General features: G+C 56.3%; 2 protein-coding genes across 3 annotated transcripts in view; both read right to left on the reverse strand.

Moving 5' to 3' along the window:
- The window catches only part of CHAT (choline O-acetyltransferase), a 55,832-nt gene extending 40,789 nt beyond the window's left edge, over positions 1-15,043 (reverse strand). For both annotated transcript variants that reach the window (XR_011496497.1, XM_044759320.2), the window contains exons 1-5: positions 14,917-15,043; positions 8,769-8,871; positions 5,679-5,870; positions 4,655-4,773; positions 2,978-3,031 (exon numbers count right to left, since the gene is read on the reverse strand). Coding sequence is in view for 1 of the 2 variants with exons in the window: in XM_044759320.2 (XP_044615255.2) it covers positions 2,978-3,031; positions 4,655-4,773; positions 5,679-5,870; positions 8,769-8,834 (431 nt within the window). In the remaining variant the exon portion in view is untranslated. The remainder of the gene's footprint in view (positions 1-2,977; positions 3,032-4,654; positions 4,774-5,678; positions 5,871-8,768; positions 8,872-14,916) is intronic.
- Positions 15,044-16,616: 1,573 nt separating this feature from the next.
- SLC18A3 (solute carrier family 18 member A3) lies at positions 16,617-19,725 on the reverse strand. Its single transcript, XM_014830464.3, has one exon. The coding sequence runs from the start codon at positions 18,587-18,589 to the stop codon at positions 17,003-17,005; it is 1,587 nt and encodes a 528-aa protein (XP_014685950.1). The 5' UTR covers positions 18,590-19,725; the 3' UTR covers positions 16,617-17,002.
- Positions 19,726-22,656: the final 2,931 nt, after the last annotated feature.

Genomic DNA, 22,656 nt, shown 5'->3' on the forward strand with positions numbered 1-22,656 from the left:
CAGCCATCAGTCTCCCTCCCCCCGCCTCTTGCACTGCGTGTGCAGAGCTTGCCATTGCAGCCCTCAGTGCCTTTGCTTGTGCTCATCTCTGCTTGGTGTGTGCCTTCACCCCTGCACTCAACTCAGTTGTTTAGAAAACTCCTTCCACTCTTTCAAGAGCCTACTCCTTCATCACCTCTTCTAGAAGCCTCCTCTGAGTTCAAGGCAGAAAGTTCTCTTTCTCTGGTGGTCTCAGCATGCCTTGTGTCCTCCCTCTCCCCCTCCTTCCACTCCTCCTCCTCCTCCTGTTTCTCTTCCTCCTCCTCCTCCATATTCTTCCTCCTCTTCTTCCCCTTTCTCCCTCTCTCTCTCTTTCCCTCCCTCCTTCCTCCCTCTCTTCCATCCACCCTTTCAGCCAGCATATACTATTGAGCGCTCCTCTGTGCCAGGCACCCTTATGGGACCTGAGGATACACCGGCAAATGGGACAGGAGTTTCCTGATCGAATGGGGCACAGGTCCTGGGATGTGTGGGTGGCACACAGACAACAAGCAGCAAACTGGTAAACGGGAGGGTTTCAGGTAGGGAGCAGGGCAATGACACCATGACTGGCAGAGGAGGAGGAGTGGCCAGGGACAAGGTCACTGAGGACCAGACACGTGAGCTGAGTCCTGAGGGTAAGAGGCATCCATGAGAAGAGCTGGCTGGGGCAGGCAGGGTGGGCCGGGTGGGGTGTCCACGGCCCTGCTGTTCAAAGTGTGGGTGTCGGATGGAGCTGTGCTGACCGGCCCATGACAAGGTGAGCGTGGGAATCCAAGGGAGCTTTGAGAAACTTCTGTGGCAGTTTGATGAGGAAATTTATGTCTGTTGAATTTAGTCATAAAACAAGTGGTCTCATATTTTGTACCTTTATGCCAATTTTCTACTAATTCATTTTTGTAGTGTTTTACAAACATTTTACCAAATTAAAAGATACATTGGTCCTTCACCCCAGATGGTGTGAGGAGCAGCTGCTCAAGGCAGAAAGGACCCGGGGGGCTGCAGCTGAGTAAAGAGAAGGCGCGTGGGAGGGTGGGCCCTGCTGGCAGTGGTAAGACAGTGTCATTGGATTCTTGGTGCAGTGAAAGCCCGTGGAAGGTGACAGCATCAGGGGCGTGATTTGACTTGTTTTGCATTTGTGGTGACCCCAGTTATGTGTGGAGAATGGGTCCCAAGGGGTCACAGGAGGAACAACGAGGGAGCTTCGAGCTGACGGGCAGGTGATATGGGCCAAGGGAAGGGACGTGGCAGGGGGGAGAAGGGAGGCACAGGGGCGGGTTCTGGAGGGAAAGCGACACCCCTGAGCAGGGATTAGATGAGGTGCCAAGGGAGAAAGAAGAACCATGGGCCACTTCTAGGATTTACCAACCAGGGGTGTGTTGGCATTTACTGAACTGGTAAACAAGGTGAGGGGCAAGCCAGGGGGTGGGGGGGGGGGATCCAAAGGTCCCCTGGGCATGACCCAGTTTGCAACGACTGGGAGACACCCGGGGGGACGTCTGGGGGCTGGATAACCGAGTGTGGGGCTTAGAGGAAGGGACAAAGCTATGTTTTGTCTGTTTCTGCGTCTGACTTGCTGAAGAGTCTGAGAATCTTTTAAAGACAAGGATGGGGCCTGATTTCTCTTCATCTTCCGAGCATCAATACATTGCAAAGTGAGCAAATGAACGAACGAGTGAATTAAGGGTCCAAAACAGGCACTCGGGCAAATGTTCCAGCCTTACAAGGTTTATGATCTTAAGACGTGGGAACCCTCGCATGGATGTGTATGGTATGAGTGTCCGAGTGAGTGTGCACACACACATGCACATATGTGCACACACATGAGAGTCTGCAGTCTAGACCGTCAGCGATGGAAGGGTACAAGGTCACCAGCCCCACTGGACGAGGCCCAGGCCCCTTCCTCCTCTACTGTCCCGCCTGGGGTATTTGTAAAGCATGAGGCTCTTTGAAACCAGAGACTGGGCTGAGACTGGGACTATAGCTCAGAGTGATTACTCTCACCCAAGGTCAACGCATCCTGTGTGCTGGGTGTCTGCATTCAGACTCAACTCTGCTCACCCCAGGGCCTGAGCCCAGAGCCACTCTCCAGAGGGAACAGCCCCACCCTGGAGGGGCTGCAGGTCTGAGGCGGGCTCTGCTCCAAGGCTGGGTAAGACACAGTGGAATCAAGTTGAAAAGAGAGTAAAGTTCACCCCTGTGCCTTCCTTGCTCTGCCACCTTCTGGCTGTGCGACCACAGATAAGCCACTTAACCTCTCTGAGCCTCAGCTTCCTCTTCTGTGCAACAAACACTGCTTTGGGCCTCTCTCTCATTCCAGCGTCTGATGCCCTGATATCTTCTGACTCTGGGGACCCTTAGTCCTCCAGATCCTCTCACTCTCCTGCTGCTCCTGGGCCAGCAGAGGGACTTTCCTCCTAAAACCAGTGATTACCCACGGTCCTTACGCAGCTCCCTCCGTCTGTCGGGACACCCTCTGTCCACTGAGACAGCTTACCGAGTGCTGGAGCACAGTGGGGTTGAGGAAACAGGCTCAGAGTGGGGGGACCATGCCCTTCTGGCAGCAGGCAGCAAGGCCGAACTCAGCCTCACCTCATTCCAACAACTCTTCCTTCCCCACTTGCTGCCATGTTCTCCAGATTCATCTCACGATTTCACAGTGCGTGTGCACATATGAGGTAAGGGGGAGGGGGGCATTTTAAAGACAGCAAGGGAGGACAGCACTGACCCCAGAAAGAGGAACCAGCGATGGTTGGGCCAGCTGGGGTAAAGCTCCCTCTGATGCTGGGGGAGGGGAGCGATGTCACTTGCTCTGTGACAGAAGCTGGGAACACAGAACTGGAAAAAGATGAGGTCCCTGCCCTCAGGAGTCTCCTTGTGTAGTATAGGAAGGAGACAGATGAATCAGCAGGCTGTGCCAGAAGCAGGCACTACCCTGCCCAGGCTGGGCCCAGCCTACCTGTCCAGCAGGGCCTTGTAGTCGAGCACACCGGAGATGAGGTTGGCTGCAAACCTGTGGAGACAGAGAGGCTTTAGCCACTCCTCAGGGGCCCAGGGGCCCAGGGGTTCTCCCTCCCTCCTTCCCCCCTCCCGACCCCAAATTCAGTGACCACTCACCAGATGCCAGGCTCCAGGGGTCACCCTAATGAAATGGGATTCCTGCTTCCCCCAACCCCCACCCATGCTGTCAGTCCTTCCTGAGCCTTGAGTTAAAAACGGCCCTGTGGGGGCCAGTCCGGTGGTGTAGCGGTTAAGTGCGCACATTCTGCTTCAGCAGCCTGGGGTTTGCCGGTTCGGATCCCGGGTGCGGACATGGCACCACTTGGCAAGCCATGCTGTGGTAGGCATCCCACGTATAAAGGAGAGGAAGATGGGCATGGATGTTAGCTCAGGGCCAGGCTTCCTCAGCAAAAAAGAGGAGGATTGGCAGCAGATGTTAGCTCAGGGCTAATCTTCCTCAAAAAAAAAAAAAAAAAGGTCCTGTGGAGAGAACTGGGGGGAGGAGAGGAAACTGGAAGGTGAATGAGGAGGAGGAGGGAGAGGAAGCCAGGAGAGGCCACAGAGCCAGCAGGGGTGGAATCTTTCCTAGGAAAGCCTGTGCTGGGACAGGACTGGGCTGGAACCCTGGGGTTCTGGGAAACCCAGTCTCCTGGGAAAAGTCAATAATTTGGTCCCCTTAGAGCTAATGAAAAGGAAAGCAGGTCCTCCAGGTGGGGGAAAAGGCACCAGAGAACTGTGCCTCCGGTGGTGTCATCTCAGCTGTCCGTGGATGATGAGCTCTGGCTTAATTGCATCAGGAGGAAAATGCCTCCTCGGATGCAATTTTGAGAACTGTTTTCAGAAGTCATTCATCCATCTGCACACTTCCTTCTGCCCTAGGGAGACCCAGGCTGCAGGGGAAGGCGGAAGGCTGCCCTGGGCCAGCGGGTCAGTTGGCTAGTCTCGGGGAGGAAGGAGGGGCTGGGGCTGCAGAGCAGAGCTGAGCCCTGCTCATAGGCCAAAGCGGGCTCTGCCTCTCGTTTCTCCTCCCTCTGAACCGTCCCCACGCTGTGCCACATTAGGTCTGAGACCCAGGTTTGGCTCAGGGAGACCCTCCCTCTCCGCCCCTCCCCTGCGTAAACGGCCCCTCCACCGTCATCCGTGGGCCCAGAGCCGTTCCAGCGGCTCAGTGAGCTCTAAAATGGCAGCAGATGGCAGAGGCTCGGCCGCAGTGGCTGATTTCCACCCCCTCAGAGCCTCTGCTTAGAGCTGGCGGCTGGAGGGCCGCAGAGGCAAAGCGTCCATCCCAGAAAGTCCCAGCCTCCAGTCCTAGCGAGATGGGAGGGTGAGCACTTCCTCCCAGGCCTCAGCCAGGTCAAGACTGCCGTGGGGATGCCTGGGGGCCTGTGACCTCCATTAGTGCCCACCTCACCCTGAATAAACACATTTGAGGAAGACTTGTGTCTGTTACTCCCCTGCAGCATCTCCTAACCTCCCTCCTGATGCTGTGGCCGGGATGGTTGCTGTCTCAGGGCCATTTGGCCTCAGAAAGCTCAGCTAAGGCAGGAGCTTCAGCTTTTCCTTCCCTGTGCTGGGGCCAGGACCCCTCCCCCAGGCAGACTCCCAAGCCGGGAGCCCGGGAGCACGGCGGCCTCACCTTAGCTGGTCATTGGTGTCCTGGAAGTGCTGCCGGGCAAAGATCACCGCTGGGCTGGAGTTGACAGGCAGGGCCAGGCGGTTACCGAGGTACATGTCGTTCAGCCAGTACTCAGACACCTGCCGGGAGGTGGGAAAGGACAGCATCATCCACAACACCACACACACTCCTCCAACAGGGGCACCTTGTCTCTGGAGCCCACAGTCTCATCCTGGCAGCCCCGAAGGACAATCAGGACCCTTCACTGGCTCGTGCACCACTGTCATTCATTCATTCCACAAACTATCACTGAGCCCCAGTTACGTGCTAGGGCCCGTGCACTCTGCAGCCCGCTGTGCCTGTCCTCCACCTTTGCCCCAGGCTTTCTCCTTTGTTCCATCCCAGCTTCCCATCCAGGTTGTTCGGGGCTTTGCCCATGTCCCCTGCCTGTCCCCAGGAGTGCCCCGTTCTGCCTTTCACCGCTCTCTGCTTCCCTCACCTCACCTCTATCCTCCACTGCCCCCACCCCTGTCTCCTGTCTGTCCCCCATCGTTGTCCTTGTCTCTGCTCCATTCCTGTCTCCCGTCTGTCCCCCAACCTTGGCCCTGTCTGTCTTCCATTCCTGTCACCTGTCTGTCCCCCATCCTTGTCCTTGTCTGTCCCCATTCCTGTCTCCTGTCTGTCCTTCCTCCTTGTCCTTGTCTGTCCCCCATTCCTGTATCCTGTCTGTCCCCCATGCTTGTCTGTCCTCCATCCCTGTCCCCTGCCTGTCTCCCCCTCTGTACCCTGTCTCTCTCCATCACCCCATCTCTATCACCATCTGTCCTCTCTCTGTCCTCGTCCCTATCTCCCATCCCACCTCTTGTCTGTCCCTCACTCTTGCCCCTGCTGTCCTTTGGTTTCTCCCACATCCCTGCCCCCATCTACTCTATCTTTGTCACCTATGTGCCCCTCATCCAAATCCTTCTGTCTCCATGTCTGTTTGTGCCCCCGCCCCGTGGGTCCCCCTGTCTGCCCCCAGTCTGCCCCTCCCAGCAACTCTTACCCAATTGGCTGTCTTCTCCTGCCGTTCCAGGAGCTTCTGCTGCAGGGTCTCACCGAGGCCACCAGGGGCCCCGAACTGCTGCACGATGGCCTGGCTCCTCCTGAACTGCTCCTCAGGCACCAGGTGCTGCACGCACCGCAGGTAGGTGGCCAGGGTCTGCTGCAGTGGGGGCACTGGCAGTTTGGGCAGCTCCTGAGAGAGAAGGTCCACAGACACTTGTTGTGCCTGTCCTTATGTGTGGCCCATGCCTGTCCGCAATCTGACGGCAGTGTCTGTCTCTGTCTGCCTCTATCCTTGTTCCCTATCCTGGGACTCACCTTTTTCCCGGGACCAGCTGAGCAGAACTGTGACACTTCTGTTTGCTTTCTCCCATGCCCCTGCTCTGCCTCCAGAAGGGGACAAAGTGCAGAGGAAAAGACCTTGATGTTGGTGCCAGGCAGACCTGGGTTCCCGCCCTGACCCTGCTGCTGACCAGCTGTGTGATCTTAAGCAAACCACCCCTAACCCTGTGCCTCAATTTCCCCCTTGTAAAATGGGGTAATAACTTGTAACTCTCATAGGATCAAAGAGATCATGGATGTGAACGTGCATATAAACCATAAAGAATGGGGCTAACGTGAAATAGTCTTGTTATTGACATTGGCTGCTGGTCACTCTTAATTTAGGAATTGTTTCCAGCTGGGTGTCCAGAACCCAATTGATCTCTGGACCCAAAGGCTATGACTCGGATGGAAAGATTCAGACAGGTGAAAGATGGAGGGAGGCATAGTTCATTGCGTGCCCTAATGACCAGAATTCTGCAAAGTGTGTCCTGGGAAGGTGACACACGCCCTGGGCTCCTCAGTAAGTCCCTCCCAGGTATAAAACCCAGGAAGGGGCATTTGGTCCACATGGGTATGGGGTGGAAGGGGGAGTGGAGTGGAAGTTCTTCCTCTCCTAATCTCTCCGAGCCTCACCTTCCTCATCCATCGGACGTAAATAACAATTCTTTCTTGAGAAGGGCACAGAGAGAATTAAGCAAGAGAAACAACTGGCCCCAAATGGGCACATCATAAAGTGTCATGACGTTACTCTCCTTATCCCTCTAGAGGGATTCTTAAGAGGAAACCCATAAGCTCTGGGGTCTCCCCAAGTGTGGCGAGAGCCTGAGTAGAAGCCCCCTCCACTGTCCTCTCTGCCTGGGCCCTCTGCTGCCCACTTTACCAGCTCTTTACCCAGGGATCTCACGTGTATGTGAAACAATGTTATGGCTTAGCCTGGCAGGGATTGTTGTCCCATTTACAGATGGGGAAACTGAGGCCCAGAGAGTGGAGGGACTAGTCCAAGGTCACCCAGCAATTTGGTGGCAGAGCTGGGACCTGAAATCAGTCTTAACCCAACATCCACTCTGCTCCTTCCTCCTTGGTCAGTCTCTCCCGCTCCCTGTTGCATCCTCTCCCTTTCCTTCTCACTCATTTAGCTGGTCACAATTGGAAATCCAGACTGTTCATATTATTGCTTCACTTGTACAAAGCTGGCAGAGAGTGGGCTGCCTTCTTTCAGGGGGTCCTCCTCTGTGCGGTGGGGTGGGCAGGGAATTTCTACCCCAGGTGGGCTGCAGAGTGAGGCGGCCTTTTGAAAGCTTGCCTCTGCTCTACGTCTGCTGCTGCACAGGCTGGAGCCCCCACGGTAGCCCTGGGCAGCCATGGACCGTGTGAGTGTAAGCTGATGAATGAACGGGAGTCCTCTGCCTGCCTGAGCCTGTCTCTAGAGTTCGCTGCCCTAGGGGGAGGAACAAGGATATCAGTGCCAACTATGGGCTGCTTCTGCCCCTGGGGAACACTCAGGGATGGATCTGGGCAACATGCCAGGCTGCTCAGCCCACTCCCAGAGAGCCAGGTCCAGGCTCCCAACCCAGCCGCTCTGGTTCTCTCTTCCTTCTCTTGGGGTCTGGGGGTCTGTGTGATGGGTAATGGAGAAAGCACCTACAGAAAGCCCAGGCCAAGCTGGTGGTCTGGCCAAGAGTGCCAGCAGGTCTGGCTGGAACCCCTGCTAGAAATGAGCCACCCTTCTCTGGGGCTCTGGCAGTGCCCTGGGACTCAGCCTGGGTCACAGGAATCAGTGACGAGTTAAAAAGAATGAGGCAAGAATCTCTGACAAGATGTCTCCAGGCTCCTCCCAGACTCTCATGGGCTTCTGGCCCATACCCCAGGCCAGAGGCAGGGACTTGTACTAGTGAGGTCTTTGGACCTTGGGCTCTCAGGTCAATACACGTTTCCTGGACAGGTGAGACATTCTTGTGAGGCAGGCCCTGGGCCAGACTCAGGGATGATGGAGAGACAAGGCTGCTCTGAGGGCAGCTACAGTCCAAAGGGAGGGATGTGCCATGGAGCAGAGGCAACGACAGAGGTTTGTCAGCTACAGAGGGTGGGACAATGTGGTGAGCAACTTCATGAGGAGAAGCCAGGAGGTTCTGATTAGGGTTTCAAGCGAAGGCCTGGGCGGGGAGGAGGGTAAGAAAGTGTCAAGAAGACAAGTGTGGCAGAGGAGCCAACATGCGCAACAACCTGGAGATCAGATGTGTTGCTCTGTCACTCCAGAAGGTGAGTCTGGGTGTGGAGGGAGGACACCTGCTCAAGGAGAGGTGGCATTGTCTCAAGCCAGTGGAGAAGATGGTGCCTAAGCCTTCCCGGCTGAACTAGGGACAGCAGCTGGGGCTGGGATGTGACAAGGCTTAGAGCAGGGAATTCGGCCACACCTTAAGGCAACTCCAGTGGGCTCAAGGCCATTGAAAGTGGAACTTGTAGGGGGAAGCGTTGGGAGAAAAGAGAGAACCTGGCCCAGGTCAAGCGCTCTCCCTGGCCTTGAGGGTTAGGAAGTGTGGCTGTCTGCACTCCTTCTGCACCCCTGAAGCCACTCCCAGCCCCTCCAGACCCTCCCGTGCTCCTCAGCAGGCTCAGGATAGGGCTGCAGCCTGGGCCTCATGACCAGGAGAGTGTAAGGCTGGGGCCAGGTAAATGCTGGGGGACAGTGCCACTAGGACTGTTCTGGAAGCAGGGCATGTATGTGGGGAGAGCAGGGATGAGAAAGAAAGCTCTAAAAGTCACTCACAGGCTCTTCCTCACTGCTGGGAGTTTTGGCTGCCATCTTCTGGGGCGCTTTTTCCAGGATGGGCATCTTGGGGACTCCTGGCTGGAGAAGCGGAGGTGCAGACCTGGGGACCAAGAAGCAGGGAGGCATCAACACAACAGCCACATGGACCCACCATGGACCCTTCACCTCTCCAGTATGACCCCACCCTGTAAGGGGGCCAGGGCTAGACAGCAGTGTATGCAGGCCTCATTATAGGCCTGGCCCCAATCTCCTGACCTCCAGACCAGCCCCTCTGGCCACGGTGTCCTTTCTGAGCCCCCAAATAGGAGAGGATGGGGCCAGAAGTGAGCCTCCAGCTGGTATCTGCTGTCACGAAGGCCCAACTGACCTGCCCAGGGCAGCATGAGAGGGAGCAGGGCTGGGCTTGCCCACTCCAGACCCATGAGGGATGGTTGGCAGAGCACTGGCTTTGTTATTGCCCAAGATCCAATAGATACGTGCTTTGCAGATTAAAATCTCTCTTTCCCAAGAACCCAGGAGGGCCATCCAGCCCTCCTCCAGCATTGTGGGTCACTCTGTGGGAGCCCCTACTCTGCTGTCTCCCCATGGGGATTGCAGGGGAATTTGCGGGGCTCAACCACTGGGAATCTGCCTGTGATGGAGAAGGGGAGAGGGGCATGCAACAACCAGTGCACAGATCTTGGCTGACTGAGTTCATACCTGCAGTGCCCATGTAATAATCCCAATCAGCAGCTTTGCTCACCTGCAGAACTGAGCCGGGGGCGCACTCTGACCAGGGAACTAGGCAGGGTACAGACCTGCCTGATTCAGATCCTCAAGCGAGGAGTTTTGCTGACCCTAGAGCCCAGTTCACCCACGCCCAGGCAAGGAGCTGAATCCCAGCCCCAACCACGGTGGGGAGTATCTTCTGGCCCCATCTGACCAGAAGGGCTGGTGACAACTCCTGGAAGCAGTGTGGTCCAGTGGCTTTTGTGCCAAGAAGTGGGTGGGCAGAGGTGATTCCCCGAGAGCAAAGCCAGTACTGGGCATGGAGCCTTCCCATGCTACACACAGGCAGGGGGATTAATTCCTAGCGAAATCTGAGGGTAGCTCCCCACCTCTCCTAACTGGAGAACCTGTTTAGAAAATTGAGAGTAGCCTGCAGTGGCCCTCCTCCTCCCACCCAGGCAAGGGACTTGTGACATAGCCCCACCTGCTGTGGAGAGTGTCTTTCAGCCTCATCGGACCAGAAGGGCTGGTGACAACTGGAAGCTGTACAGCCCAGCAGGAATCAAGCTGAGAGGTGGGCTGGCAGAGCTGAAAGTGTGCAGAGCAAAGCCAGTACTCTGTTCGGTCAGGGAACTTGAAGTGCAAAACAATGAGCCGTATGGGCCCTGGGTCCCACCCTGTTGCAGGGAAGATCATTCATTGTCCCATCTGCTGCTGTGTGTAGTACCCAGTCTCAATCATCTAGTGAGTGTGACCAGAGAATCCAAGCAAATACAGAACCTACCCTACAGCCTCACCTGGGTAGGGCACCAAGTCAGCAGTCCTATCTAACTGTTCTCAGTTGGTGGCACACACCCCCAACACCATCCTCAGAGCTCAAACCATTGCCTTGCCTCCAGAATAGACCATAATAGCAGGCCCCACCTGCCCAAGGATGTTACTAGCAGACACATTCAGAAACCCAAACTGAGCTGACTGGTGAAGAACTGTTTCTGTCAAAGCAAACCTGTCAAGTCTGGGAGAGGAGTCCAATTACTCAAATGTGCAGATACCAGTGTAAAGAATCAAGCATCACAAAAAATCTGGTAAATATGATGTCACCAAAGGAAACTAATAAAGCTCCAATAACTGACCTGAAAGAAATGGAGATCTATGAACAGTCAGACAAAGAATTTGGAATAATCCTCTTAGTGAAGTTTAGTGAACTACAAGAAAACACAAATAGACAACTAAACCAAATTAGGAAAACAATGCAAGAGCAAAACAAGAAGTTCAGCAAAGAAATAGCAGCCATCCAAAAAAAAAAAAAAAAACCAAACAGAAATCCTAGAGTTAAAAAATACAATAACTGGGGGCTGGCCCAGGGCTGAGAGGTTAAATTTCTGCATGCTCCACTTAAGTGGCCTGGGTTTGCAGATTCCGATCCTGGGTGTGGACCTACTCCACTCAACAGCCATGCTGTGGATGTATCCCACATACGAAAAATAGAGGAAGATGGGCACAGATGTTAGCTCAGGGCAAATCTTCCTCAAGCGAATAAAGAGGAAGACTGGCAATGGATGTTAGCTCAGCGTGAATCTTCCTCAGCAAACAACAACAACAATAACAACTGAACTGAAGAATTCAACAAGAGTTTCAAAAGTAGACAGGGCCATGCGGAAGAAAGAATCAGCAACCTAGAGAATAGGACATTGGAAATTACCAAGTCAGAGGAGCAAAAAGAAAAACAATGAAAAAGACTGAAGAAAGGATTCCTCGGGAACTATGGGACACAATGAAAAGAAACAATATTTGCATTGTGGGAATTCCAGAAGGAGAAGAGAAAGAGCAAAGGACAGCAAATATGTTTAAAGTAATAATGGCTGAAAACTTCCAAAACCTGGGGAGAGTAATGGACATCCAGATCCATGAGACCCAAAAGTTACCAAATAGGTTAAATCCAAACAGAGCTACACTGAGACGCAATATAATTAAATCGTCAAAAGTCAAAGACGAAGAAAGAATTGTAAGAGCATCAAGAGAATAGAGGGAAGTTACATGCAAGGGAAAACCCATGAGATTATTGGCGAATTTCTCAACAGAAACTTCACTACAGGAGAGAATGAGAAGACATATTCAAAATATTGAAAGAAAATAACTGTCAACCAAGAATTCTACATCCAGTGAGGATGTCCTTCAGAAAGGAAGGAGGGATAAAGACTTTCCTGAACAAACAAAAGCTGAGGGAGTTCATCACCACCAGACCTGCCTTACAAGAAATGCTAAAGGGAGTTGTTTGAGTGGAAGTAAAAGAACACTAATTAACATCATAAAAACATAAAAAGACATAAAATTGACTTCCTATTAGGGAAGATAAAGATAGCTCTCTTCCCTCCAGTTGTTTAAATCAATATTCAACATTCACATAACTGTATTTCTATGTCACCATCACTTATTTTTACCAAATTTTCCATCAAAATTATAGAACATTTTATGCAAATCCAAATATAACACACACACACCCCCCACACACACACACCTTTCCTTGGAGATTTCCCTCTGGAGTCACTTCATCTTTCTGCTCCAGTCTAGACTGGGTGTTCTCCAGTTCTGAAAAGTTGTCATTCTGGCTCTTTCTTATTCTATTCTCCTGGGTGGAGTTCCTCTGTTCTATGTCTGGTAGCCAGAATTTTACTCCTTGCTGCTTATATGCCCTTATTTGGTACAAGCTGCACAGCTTTCTATAGGTTCCAGAGGAAGAGGGTATGGGATTTTGTGTGTCTGAAAAGGCCTTTATTTTATTCCCCACTTCATAATTCTGACTGGGTGAACATTTCTAAGTGAGGTACAACTCAATAGATTGCTACTGAAAAGCACGATGCTTTTTTGCCTCTCAAATCTTGTATATAAATCATTTTCTTTCCCATTGAAGAAAGGAAGAATGAAGTCCTTTACTATTTTCTCTTTATTAATCATTCTCTGAAATTTTGCAATAATGTGACCTGGAGTAGGTTTATTTTCATTTACTGTTCTTAACACCAGGTAAGAATTCTTAAATTTTTTTCTTCACTTCTGGAAAACTTTCTTCTCTTAATATTATTTAAGAAATACATCCCTCTTTCCCTTTGTTCTCTCTTCAGGAACTCCAGACAGATTGAATCGTCTGGATTGTTATTCCTATTTTCTTATCCATTCTCATCTGTTTCCCATTTCTTTTTCTTTTCAGTTTTCTGGAAGATTCTTCTCAATTTTACTTCCAATACTTTTATTTACTTTTTATTTCTGCTGTTGTTTTGGATCTTTCAACAGTATTTGCCAAAGTACAAACGTGCACAAATCATTAATGACAGCTCAAAGAATCATCACAAAGTGAAGACAGCATGTTACCAGCACCCAAGTCAAGAAACAAAATGTCCCTCATGTCATTTTATGCCCCCCTTTCTATCACTATCCCTTCCCTAATTCCCAAAGGTAATCACCATCCTGACGTCTGAAAGTACAGATTAACTTTTTTTAAAAAAAAATTCATATTAGATTTCTGGTGCTCTCACTACATACACACCCACACCCACAAAAGTAACTATGTAAGGAGATGCTTATACTAATTAGCTTCACTGTAGTAGCATCTTACTATATATATGTATATAAAAACATCATGTTAAATATCTTAAATATATACTGGTATTTAAAAAAGAGGAATAAAAATATTTTTATACCAAAAAAACCCACCTCTGTTTCCCACTAGACTGTGAGCTTCTCCAGGGCAAGACCATACTTGCTGTGTTCAGCGCTTCATCTCTGGGACCTAGCCTGGTGCCTGGAATGGAGGAGGACTCCAGAGCTGAGTACAAGGAACGAATGCAGGAATGCAGGAAGGAACACAAGGTCCTTGAGGTTCTGGGCTCCAGGAGGCACTCTGCACTCATTGGGAGCCTGGCCTATGGTCAAGGCAGGGAGGACCCTGCTGGACAGGCTGTAACTTAGGCAGTCTCTAGTCTGCAGGCTCCCAGCATAAGTGGCGTGGGAATGCTGAGGGAGGTGATACAGGGAACCTGGGCAGCCCAGGCCCCTAAGGACCCCCTGACTCAGCCTGGAGAGAGATGTATTAATTTTGAAGGAGTAGCAAAGGTGAGGCAGGCCAAGAGAGGCAAAGACCAGTTTTGAAGGCCAGTGGAGCCCAGTCTCTATCCTCAGAGATCCCCCTTAGTGTAAGCCTGCAGAGGCACACACACCTGCTTTCCACTCTCCCATCCTCTCTTCTCTCCCAAGAGCCTAAAGCTGATGCTCAGCCAATTCCACCACCCCCTCCCACCCCCACGCCTAAACTGGCACAGCCCAAGTCGGGGCTGGGCGCGAGGAGTAGTTGATCCAGTGACAGAACATTCAAAAAGATAGATGGACCCGGCTCAGGGGTGGAGGAGCCTGGGGCTGCCTGGAAGCGCTGGGCGGAGAATGTAGAGTCCTCGCACGCACCGCGCCGGAGCACTCCGGACTAGGCGGTCCCCAGATCCGCCAGCGGCGTGGAGCATAGGGACTGCCCCTACCCACTGCACAGCGGAAGCGGCAGCGTCCAGGTGAGGGGAGGGTCCACCCCAGTGCGGGAGGGTTTGTGGGGCCTACGAGAGCAAGGTCAGGTTGGTAAAGGCCCTGACAGCCGATGCCTCCTCTTGCTCTGGCCCTCCCCCTGACAGCATCACAGTGGGAAGACACTAGCGAAGCCTCGGAGACCGCACGTCTCGGAGAGCGCAACAGATCGAACCAGAATCGTTTCGTGGGGGCCAAAGGGGAGGACCTGGTCATGGCCGGCTAGATGCTCTTCCTCCTCGGGCTTTGGGCCAGCGCCTAGAGGCTGTATGTGTGCATGTGTCTTTCCGTCCGTCTGCTTGGTGCCCTCCAATCCATGCTCCCGCCTGCCTCCCTTCCGAAGGCTGCCCGGAGGGGTCTCTGCTCTGCCCTGGAGGCCCAACCCCAGCCCAGCGCCGGCACCACAGGCTGTCTGCGCGCCCCAGGGACTCCCTGCGACCCAGCTCACACTTGTCGCCCCCGCCTGCTCCCCACTTCCCGCCTCTGCGCGCTGGCACTTCAAGGGGGTCGGGGTGAGACCTGTGGACCCTCCGACTGGGCACAGAAAGTGCAGACCCTGGCACATAGTAGATGAGGGTCCGGGAGAAGTGTGGATGCGCACGCGGAGCCCTGCTGATCAAGCCTCTCCAAGTCCTTTCCCCCTAACTTCTCATCGTCCAGCTCCCGGTCCCCCCGCCCCCACTCTGGGTGGGGAAGCACCAGAGCCAGGGAATCCTGCAGTCTCCTGGTGGTCCCCCGACGGCCGCTGCCGTTCAGGACTCGGAGGACTCCGCGAGTCCAGGGGCGTCTCGGCCCCGGCGCGGTCCCTGGACGGAGCCTCGCTCTGCAGCCCTCGGCTCCCCCCGCTGCGCTCCGGCAGCCCAGCCCTTCTCACCTGCTCTCCTCTGCTCCGCCGCCTCCGCCGCCGCGGCACCGCACCCAGCAGGACTGCGGGCCCGAGTGTGAGCGGGAAGGGATCGCCCGACGCGTCAGCAGTGCGGGGGTGGGGGCTGCCGCCTCTGTCGGTGGTGGAGCCTCCGACGTCGCCTGTCCCCGCGGACTCGCGACTGGCTGAGGGCGAGCCGGCCTCGCCTGTTCTCTCCTTCCTCCTGTTCCTCCTCCCTCCCGTCTCTCCTTTTTCCTCCCTCTCCCAGCCCCACCCCTGTGTCTCTCCCTGTCCGTCCTCTGTCTCTCCGCCCCCCACCACCACCTCCCGGCCCCCCGCCCCTGCTCGGACGGCTTCCCGGATGAGCTCGTGCGAGGGAGGCAGAATCCAGGCCTGAGAAGGGGGTGCAGGACGTTGCCCCGCCTGTGCCCACTGTCCCCAGCCCAGCCTTCCCCGGTCCCCGCACTCCCCCAGCCCCATTATCCTAGCTTCGGCTAGCAGCGCAGAACCCAGGGGAGGGCTGCGTCTGGGGAAATCTGTGCCCTCCCCACCGTCTAGGCCAGGCTCCAACCCTACTACAACTTCTTTCACAATAATAATGATGATGATGATAATAATAATAAACCTGTTTGTTGATCACTGCAGGTTCTCCCTCCTTTTCTATCCCCACCCCATCCCTGCTGGCACTATGCTGGGAGGGGCATACGGACCTGGGGATGCTTAGAGACACGCAGTCACAGGCAGACACTCGACTCTCCCTCCAGACAAAGCATCCCCCCCTCCACCCCACACAGGAAAACACACAGACAGACCCACAAAGACAGACCCTGCCCAGACAACACACACACAGTAGACAAGCAGACCGAGAGCAGACGTGCACACACTGGCAGTGCAGACCCCCACAGGCGTTGTCTAATACACAGGCGTACCCCAATACCGCGAGCTCTCCTCGCTGAGTCCGAGGACTCTGCGGCCATCATCTAGCCGAGGGCTTCAGGACAGAGAGTGGAGCACAAACGAGGGCCTGGGGCTCCTGGGACCCACACTCAAGGTGGGGAGACTTCTCTGACAGCCCTGAGCGGCTGCTTTCACTCAGAGATCCAGTCGGGACTCAGACCCGCACGGCCTGGGACACAGCAGACACACCCACAACTGTTCCCCTACTCCTCGTAGGCTAGAACCTGGTTCTCTAAAACGAACACACACACGTCACACACGCCCGTTTCCAGAGATGGGGCCCTGAAAGATGGGGCCGGTTTTCCTTCCGCTGCCCGAAACAGCTCAGCCTCTACTCCTTTTTGGAGCCTGGACGGGACAGGATGCCCGGCTCGAAGGGAAGCCCAGGCCGGCGCCTCCAGGCTCTGTGGCGATTCAGGGCGTGTCCTGAAGGGGCGGGGCCCAGCGCGCCCGGCGGGAGCGGGTCCTCAGGCTCCCCCGGGCGGCGCCCTGGGGCGCTGCTCTGGGCCTGGGAGGGCGGGGCTGTTGCAGGCCGCGGGGGGCGTGTGTGCACCAGGGTGTCCGTGGGTGAGAGTCCCTGTCGGACTTGCTTCTCTCGTAGCTCCTTCTCCAAGTAGCAAAAGAGCCACAGGCTTCCCGGGTGCCCACCGAGCTGAGACCTGGACTGAGGCTAGATCCGGCTCACCCTCCCCTCGGGCTGGCCCTGTGCCAAGCTGCCCACCCCCAATAGTAAAGAGACTCGGTCTCAGATAGACATGGTTTATTGATTCAAGCCGGAGGCACCGCGGTGCGGCCGGCCAAGTTGGCACTGGGAGGTACGAAGGAAAGATAGACAGACAGACGCATGGCTTTACACAGGGGAGCCCCGAGGTGGCGGCCCACGGTCCCCTTCATCTCTGTCAGGAGCGCATCGCTTCGCGTGCCTCTGTGCTCCACGCCCCCTTGGACCAAAAGGAGAGGGACACAGAAAGGGTCATGGAGAGGGGATCCCCGCAGGGGAAGTCAAGACAGGGGAGGGGCTGGGGTATTCGCTGGAGGGGGCGGGCCCTGAGCCTGAGCTGGCCAGTGAGCTCACAGAGCAGCCACCTTGACCGAGGGGTGGGGAGTGGGTGGGTGGCCCGGAGGAGGAGCGGGGCTGCTAGCTGCGGGTGTAATAGTCGTAGTCGTCCTCACACTCCTCAAAGGGGCCACGCGGGCTGCAAGGCGCGCCGTCTGGGTCGGACACAGGGCGCTCACGCAGGCGCACGGCATCGTACAGACCCTGCGGTGGCTCATCCAGCAGCACATCGCGCTCGGAGCGGGAGCGCGTCAGGAGGCCCACGTTGCGCAGCAGCAGCAGGACGGGCGCGTAGAGCAGGTTGGCCAGGCCCATACCAAGGCTCAGCTGCGCAAAGCCAAGGGAGTGTACAATGTGGCCCGCCACTATGGGCCCGAGCGCATAGGCCACTGAATACGAGATGTCGGCGATGGCATAGACGCTGCCGTAGACCGAGACGTGGCGCACGTCCACCAGGAAGGCGAGCGTGGGCAGCAGCGCCGTGTCCACCAGCGCAATGCCGAAGCAGAGGCCGCAGAGCGAGATCGCTAGCGGTGCAAAGGACCGGCAGGCGGGCACTACGCACGAGCTGGCGCCGATCACTGCCAGCCCCAGCGCGCCGTAAAGCCACTGCAGGTGTGGGTAGCGCGCCGCCAGTCTCACGGTGAGGTAGACGCCTAGCACGTGTGGCACGAAGGCCGGCAGCCAGGCCATGCCCACCTCCCACTCGGACGCTGCCATCGTGCGCTTCATCCACGTGGCGATGGTGGGCTCCAGGAAGGCGAGGGGGATGTTGCAGGTGGTGAGCGCGCCAGCCACCACGGCGATGTAGGGGTCCAGCATGAGGCGGTGGATGGGCGTGCCCACAGGGAGGTTGGCTCGCGCTCGCGCCGCGGCCGAGAAGGGCTTGGCCACCGCCAGCAGCAACACAGCGTCGAACAGCGAAACGGCGGCGAGCACCAGAAAGGGCCCTTGCTTGCCTGCGAACTGGTGGAGGAGGCCCCCGAAGGGTGGCGCCACCAGGCTTCCGAAGCTGATGAAGGCCAGCGCCACGCCCAGCGCGCGACTGCGCTCGGGCTCTTCGGGATACTTGTCCGCGATCATGGCAATGCCGGACGTGTCCGCGAAGGCCGAGCCCAGGCCCTGCAGGCTGCGGGCGGCGAAAAGCGTGGCGTAGTCCTCTGCGAAGGCAAACATCACGGTGGAGGCGAACATGACGCCCAGGCCGATAAGCAGCGGCACGTCGTAGCCCATGCGGTCGATGAAGGGCCCGCTCAGGGGGTTCACAAGCAGCTGCAGGATGGCCTTGGAGGCAAAGAGCACCCCGATCTTCACGTCCTCGCTCTCAGTGGGGACGTGGGGCTGCGGGGCAGACCGGGTCGGCCGCGCGGCCGTCGGGGACTCTGAGGTGTTGACCATGTCGGCACTAGTATTGGCCGGAGTGGGCGGCGGCAGGATGGGCACCCGCACTTCGGTGGTCGGGTTGGGGCTCCCGTGCATGTGGGCGACATAGTAGGGCACGATGGGCACGATGACCATGTACAGCATGTTGTCCAGGAAAAGCGCGACACACACGATGACCAGCACCAGGCGCCGCTGCCGCCGGGGCTCTTGCAGCGCCGCGCCTACCGCCTCCGACAGCTTGGTGGCTGCCGTCCGGGCCTGGCCCGCCGGCGCCGCCGGTTCCATGGCGCCTGCCCGGCCGCTCTTCCGAGGACGCCTCCGCCGGGGCCGGGCGCCGGCGCCTGCAGTGCAAAGAAGAGAGCACAGAACTTCGGGGTCGCGGTCGGCGCCGCGCGACGGCCCCCGCGCCTCAGGTGGCTGCAGGGCTCATGGCCCTGCGCCGGGGGAAAGGGAAGGACCGCCGCTGCTCGGAGCCGAGGCCCGCACCCGCCGCCGCCGGGCTCAGGGGCGGTCAGGGCAGGCGGGCTCGCCGAGGGGCCGGGGCCGGATGAGCGCACTGCGCCTCCCGCGCGCCCGCAGCCGCCCCCGCAGCGCTGAGAGGCCGCCCGCGCGGGCCGAGGGGCATGCTGCTGCCGCCCGCCCGCCGGCTCGCTGGCCCCGCCGCCGCTCTCCCCTCCCCTCGCGTCGGCTCTTGCCTCCTCCTCCGCCGCCTACTCTTTTTTTCCTTTACACTCGGGGCTGTGACGCTGCGAGTCTCGGCCCCCGAGTGGTGCCCAGGCCACTTGCGTCGCTCATGCTAATACGACGTCGGCGGGGCGGGGGCCGGGGGCGGGGCGCGGCCGGGAGGGGGTCCCCTCCCCAGATGCGCCAAAGCTGGAAGCCCCAGGAAGGGGTCTTGGTGCGGAAAGAGTCCTGGCCAAGCCCCTGAAAATGGGTGTACCGCGCGAGGAGCGGGTTCTCCGCCTCCCCAGTTCTAGGACCCGCGGGGTCCGCGCCCGCTCCTCTCCCCTCGGAAGGGGGCGCGCAGCGGCCGCTTCTCCTCCGGCCCCGTGGGAGAGGGGGGCGCCGGGGGCTCCAGATCTCCGTCTCAGCCTGGATTTCGGCGCATAGCAGGCAGGGAGCCCCCGAGGTGAGCCGCGGCTGGATCCATCCGTTCTCGAAGCTGGAAAGTGGGGTGGTGACTGGAGGGGCGCCGGGTATGGATCCCCCAACCCTTTCCCTGGCCACGCCCCCTGGCCCCTTCCACCCCGGGGAAGGGAGGGGGAGGCGCAGAAACTGGTGGACCCGGTTCCGACAGACCGGCCCTTCCGGAGAATGTCATAGCAGAGAATTCCAGACTATGAGCATCTGGGGATGAGGGGAGAAGTCGCCTCGCCCCCACCCAAGGCCCCAAATATCAGCCCTGCCACTCCTATCCTCCCGCACTGCCTCGCCACCCTTTCCCAGCCAGTACTCCCCCTTTCCGTTTTAACTGTCCGGGTCCCCCAGCTCCGCCTCTTCTTCCATCCCTCCTCATACCCGCGCCCGCCGCTCTCCCTCCCCCCACCCCCCAACTCTAACTCCTCCCAGGCCCTCTGCGCCCTAGACCGAGCCCTCCCTCCGCTCCTGCGAGGCCCCGCCCCCTTCCCTCCCCCACCTCCCAATCTCCAGAGCGGCTTTCAAGTCCCGGGTGGATCTGGGAGTGATGTGGCTGGGGTCTTCTCTTGGAAGTATAAGAACCCGCGTGGGCGCCGCGCCCCTCCCGAGTCAGGACTCGGCAGCTTTACTCCCATCAGAGGCTCGAGGGAGGCTCACCTTCCTGGAGGGCGGGCCCCGCTCTCAGCAGACAAGCTGAGCCGCCCTAATGCCTCCCCTAAAGAGCGTTGGCCCTAGATGGCACACTGAGTCCGTGTTCCAGGCCGCGGGCTGGCCGGAGAGAGGCTGAGGCAGCGGAGGGTGGGAGACTTGTGTTGTTGAGATGACAGTTTGTCTCTCTTCCAGAGTCAGAGAGGATTCTTCCCATCTTTCTAGCCTCAAAGGCAAGCCAGCATTAGATCCAGCTGCTTCCCCTACCTGCTGCCCATCCCAAGGAGGCACCGTGATGCCGGGCGAAGAACTTGGGCTTTAGAGACAAACCACTGAGATGGCTCCTGGCTCTGACGCTCACTAGTTAGAGTGCCTCCTGGAAATTACTTGGCATGTCTATCCCTCAGTTTCTTTATCTGTAAAATGGGATGATAGTACCTACTGCTGAGAGCGCCTGGCATATAGTAAGAGCAATGTAAGTGCTTGCTGTAGTTATTATCATCTGTAAAATGGGCTACTGTCTTCATTTCCCAGTTGTGGGTCTTGCGAAGAACAGATAAAAAGTACAAGGCACCCTGGCTTCCTGACTAGTCCCTCTGGTTAGGTGGGTATTGTGATTCCAGGCTCTGTGCTGGTTGGTGGAGGGCCTGGAGGGCATCAGAAAGTTGGCTTCTGTCCCTGAAATGGCCGTGGGGAGAAGTGATAGAGACCAGGGCGTCAGGGTGAGAGACAGCGGTCTTGCCACCTATTGCCCAGTCTCTCCCCCACCCAGGCACCCAGGGGTGGAAGAGAAACTCTTCCACTAAAAGAGCTGCCTATGCTGCTCTGCAGTGGCCGACTGCCCTGTGCCTGAGGGAGGAGAAGAGCCCCAGGATGGGGACAGGCCGGGCTCTGTGGCTCTTGGGCAAGTCATAGCCTCTTTCTGGGCTCCAGTCTTGGTCTCTGTTAAGTAAGGGATTAGGGGAGAGAGCTCCCTTGCTGCAGCTCTGAGGGGAAATGGGTCCTGCAGAGGGCTCTGGGGTGAGAGAATGATTTTAAATTTTATTTGAAGGGCTTTAGTCAGTACACACACTCTCCATCTCCTCGAAGTCTCTTTGCAGCTGGCTTCACACATTTATGTCACCTGCGTGTCTCTCCAGTCATTTGAGTTTGAGACCTCTGGCCTCTTCTGACTCTCCCATTATAAGGCTTTTAAAGGGACAGTCTTCCAGCTTGCTGAACGTTTTTATTTATGCATATATTGTTTTCCCTGACCAAGATAAGTGGGGGTTTAAAGCAGAAGCTTTGTGTTTGGGGGCTGAAGAACAGTGGGATTTTAGAGAAGAGGAACTCTCCCAGGGCCTTTATGGTGCAGACCCGGTCTCCCAACCCTCTGGCCACAGGATTCATGGCTGTTCCTGAGCATGAAGGCAAGGTATCTCTGGGCTCCTCCCTAACTCTCCAGTCCTCCGTTCATTCCCCCATGGCAGGAAACAGACTCACTTATTAAGCACTTCACTGTGCCAGGGGTGTTGTGTGTGCTGTTTTATTTAACACTCACTCAGTCCTGTTGCAGTGTAGGTGCTATTGCCCCTGTCTTACTGACGAGGAAGAGGGGCGTGGAGAAGCTGGGTCACTTGCCCAAGATCCCAGCAGTAGAGCCTGGATTTAAATGCAGGCTGTGAGACCCGTCTTGTGGTCCTCACACTCCCTCCCTGTCCCTTGTGCCTCGTTGTGCTTCTGCTGCTCCATCTGCAAGGTGGCCACACCCTGGCAGTGTTGGGGAGAGAGGCAGCTGAAGATCCACGGCAGGAGGAAGGTCCTGGGCTGGCTCCCTACGGAGGCCCTAGGGATGCTGAACTTGCTCACCCTCCAACTTCCAGCTCAGAAGGCAACACCCCTCCTTTCCCGTCCATCAGCAGGCCCAAGGACTAGGGTGCAGGAATTATAGGGAGGTGAGGACCCTTTTCCTCGGCACAAGGCAAGGACCCGAGCCTTGGTGGGAGGTGGAAACAACCTCCGTTCTTGCTCTGGAGCGCGGGGAGCTGTCCAGGGTGCTGTCCCCGGTTCTACCACTTGCCAACCAGCCTCCCACAAGGGCACCGCCCCTCCATCTTCCTGCACCAGTGGCTTCCTCTTTACCAGAACTCTTGGTAAAGTCCTTTCCGGAGACTCCTCTATCTGGGTGCAAATTACAGGCAAAAGGAAACTTCCCATCCAATCCTATCAGAGAAAATGGAAGCATTTTTTTTTCTCTCCTTTCTCAACCAGATGTATGAACTGTTGCTACAGAGTACGTATCTCGTACTAAATGTAAGTTGAATAAATAAAGGAAGAAATTTATTTATTAGACACATCGACAGGTTTATAATGTGCCAGGCACCATTCTAAGCATTTAACAAACATTAACTCATTTAATCCTCTTACCAACCTTCATATTACCCTTTTACAGGCAAGGACACTGAGATACAGTAATTTATCCACAGTCAGAGAACTCACAAGTGGTGGAGATAGAATTAAAATGCAGGTTTTCTAGCTCCGGCATCCAGCTCTCAGCCACCATGCCATCCTGTTCCGGGATGAATGAA

This window comes from Equus asinus, chromosome 2 (assembly GCF_041296235.1).
Source record: "Equus asinus isolate D_3611 breed Donkey chromosome 2, EquAss-T2T_v2, whole genome shotgun sequence".
NCBI lineage: Eukaryota > Metazoa > Chordata > Mammalia > Perissodactyla > Equidae > Equus > Equus asinus.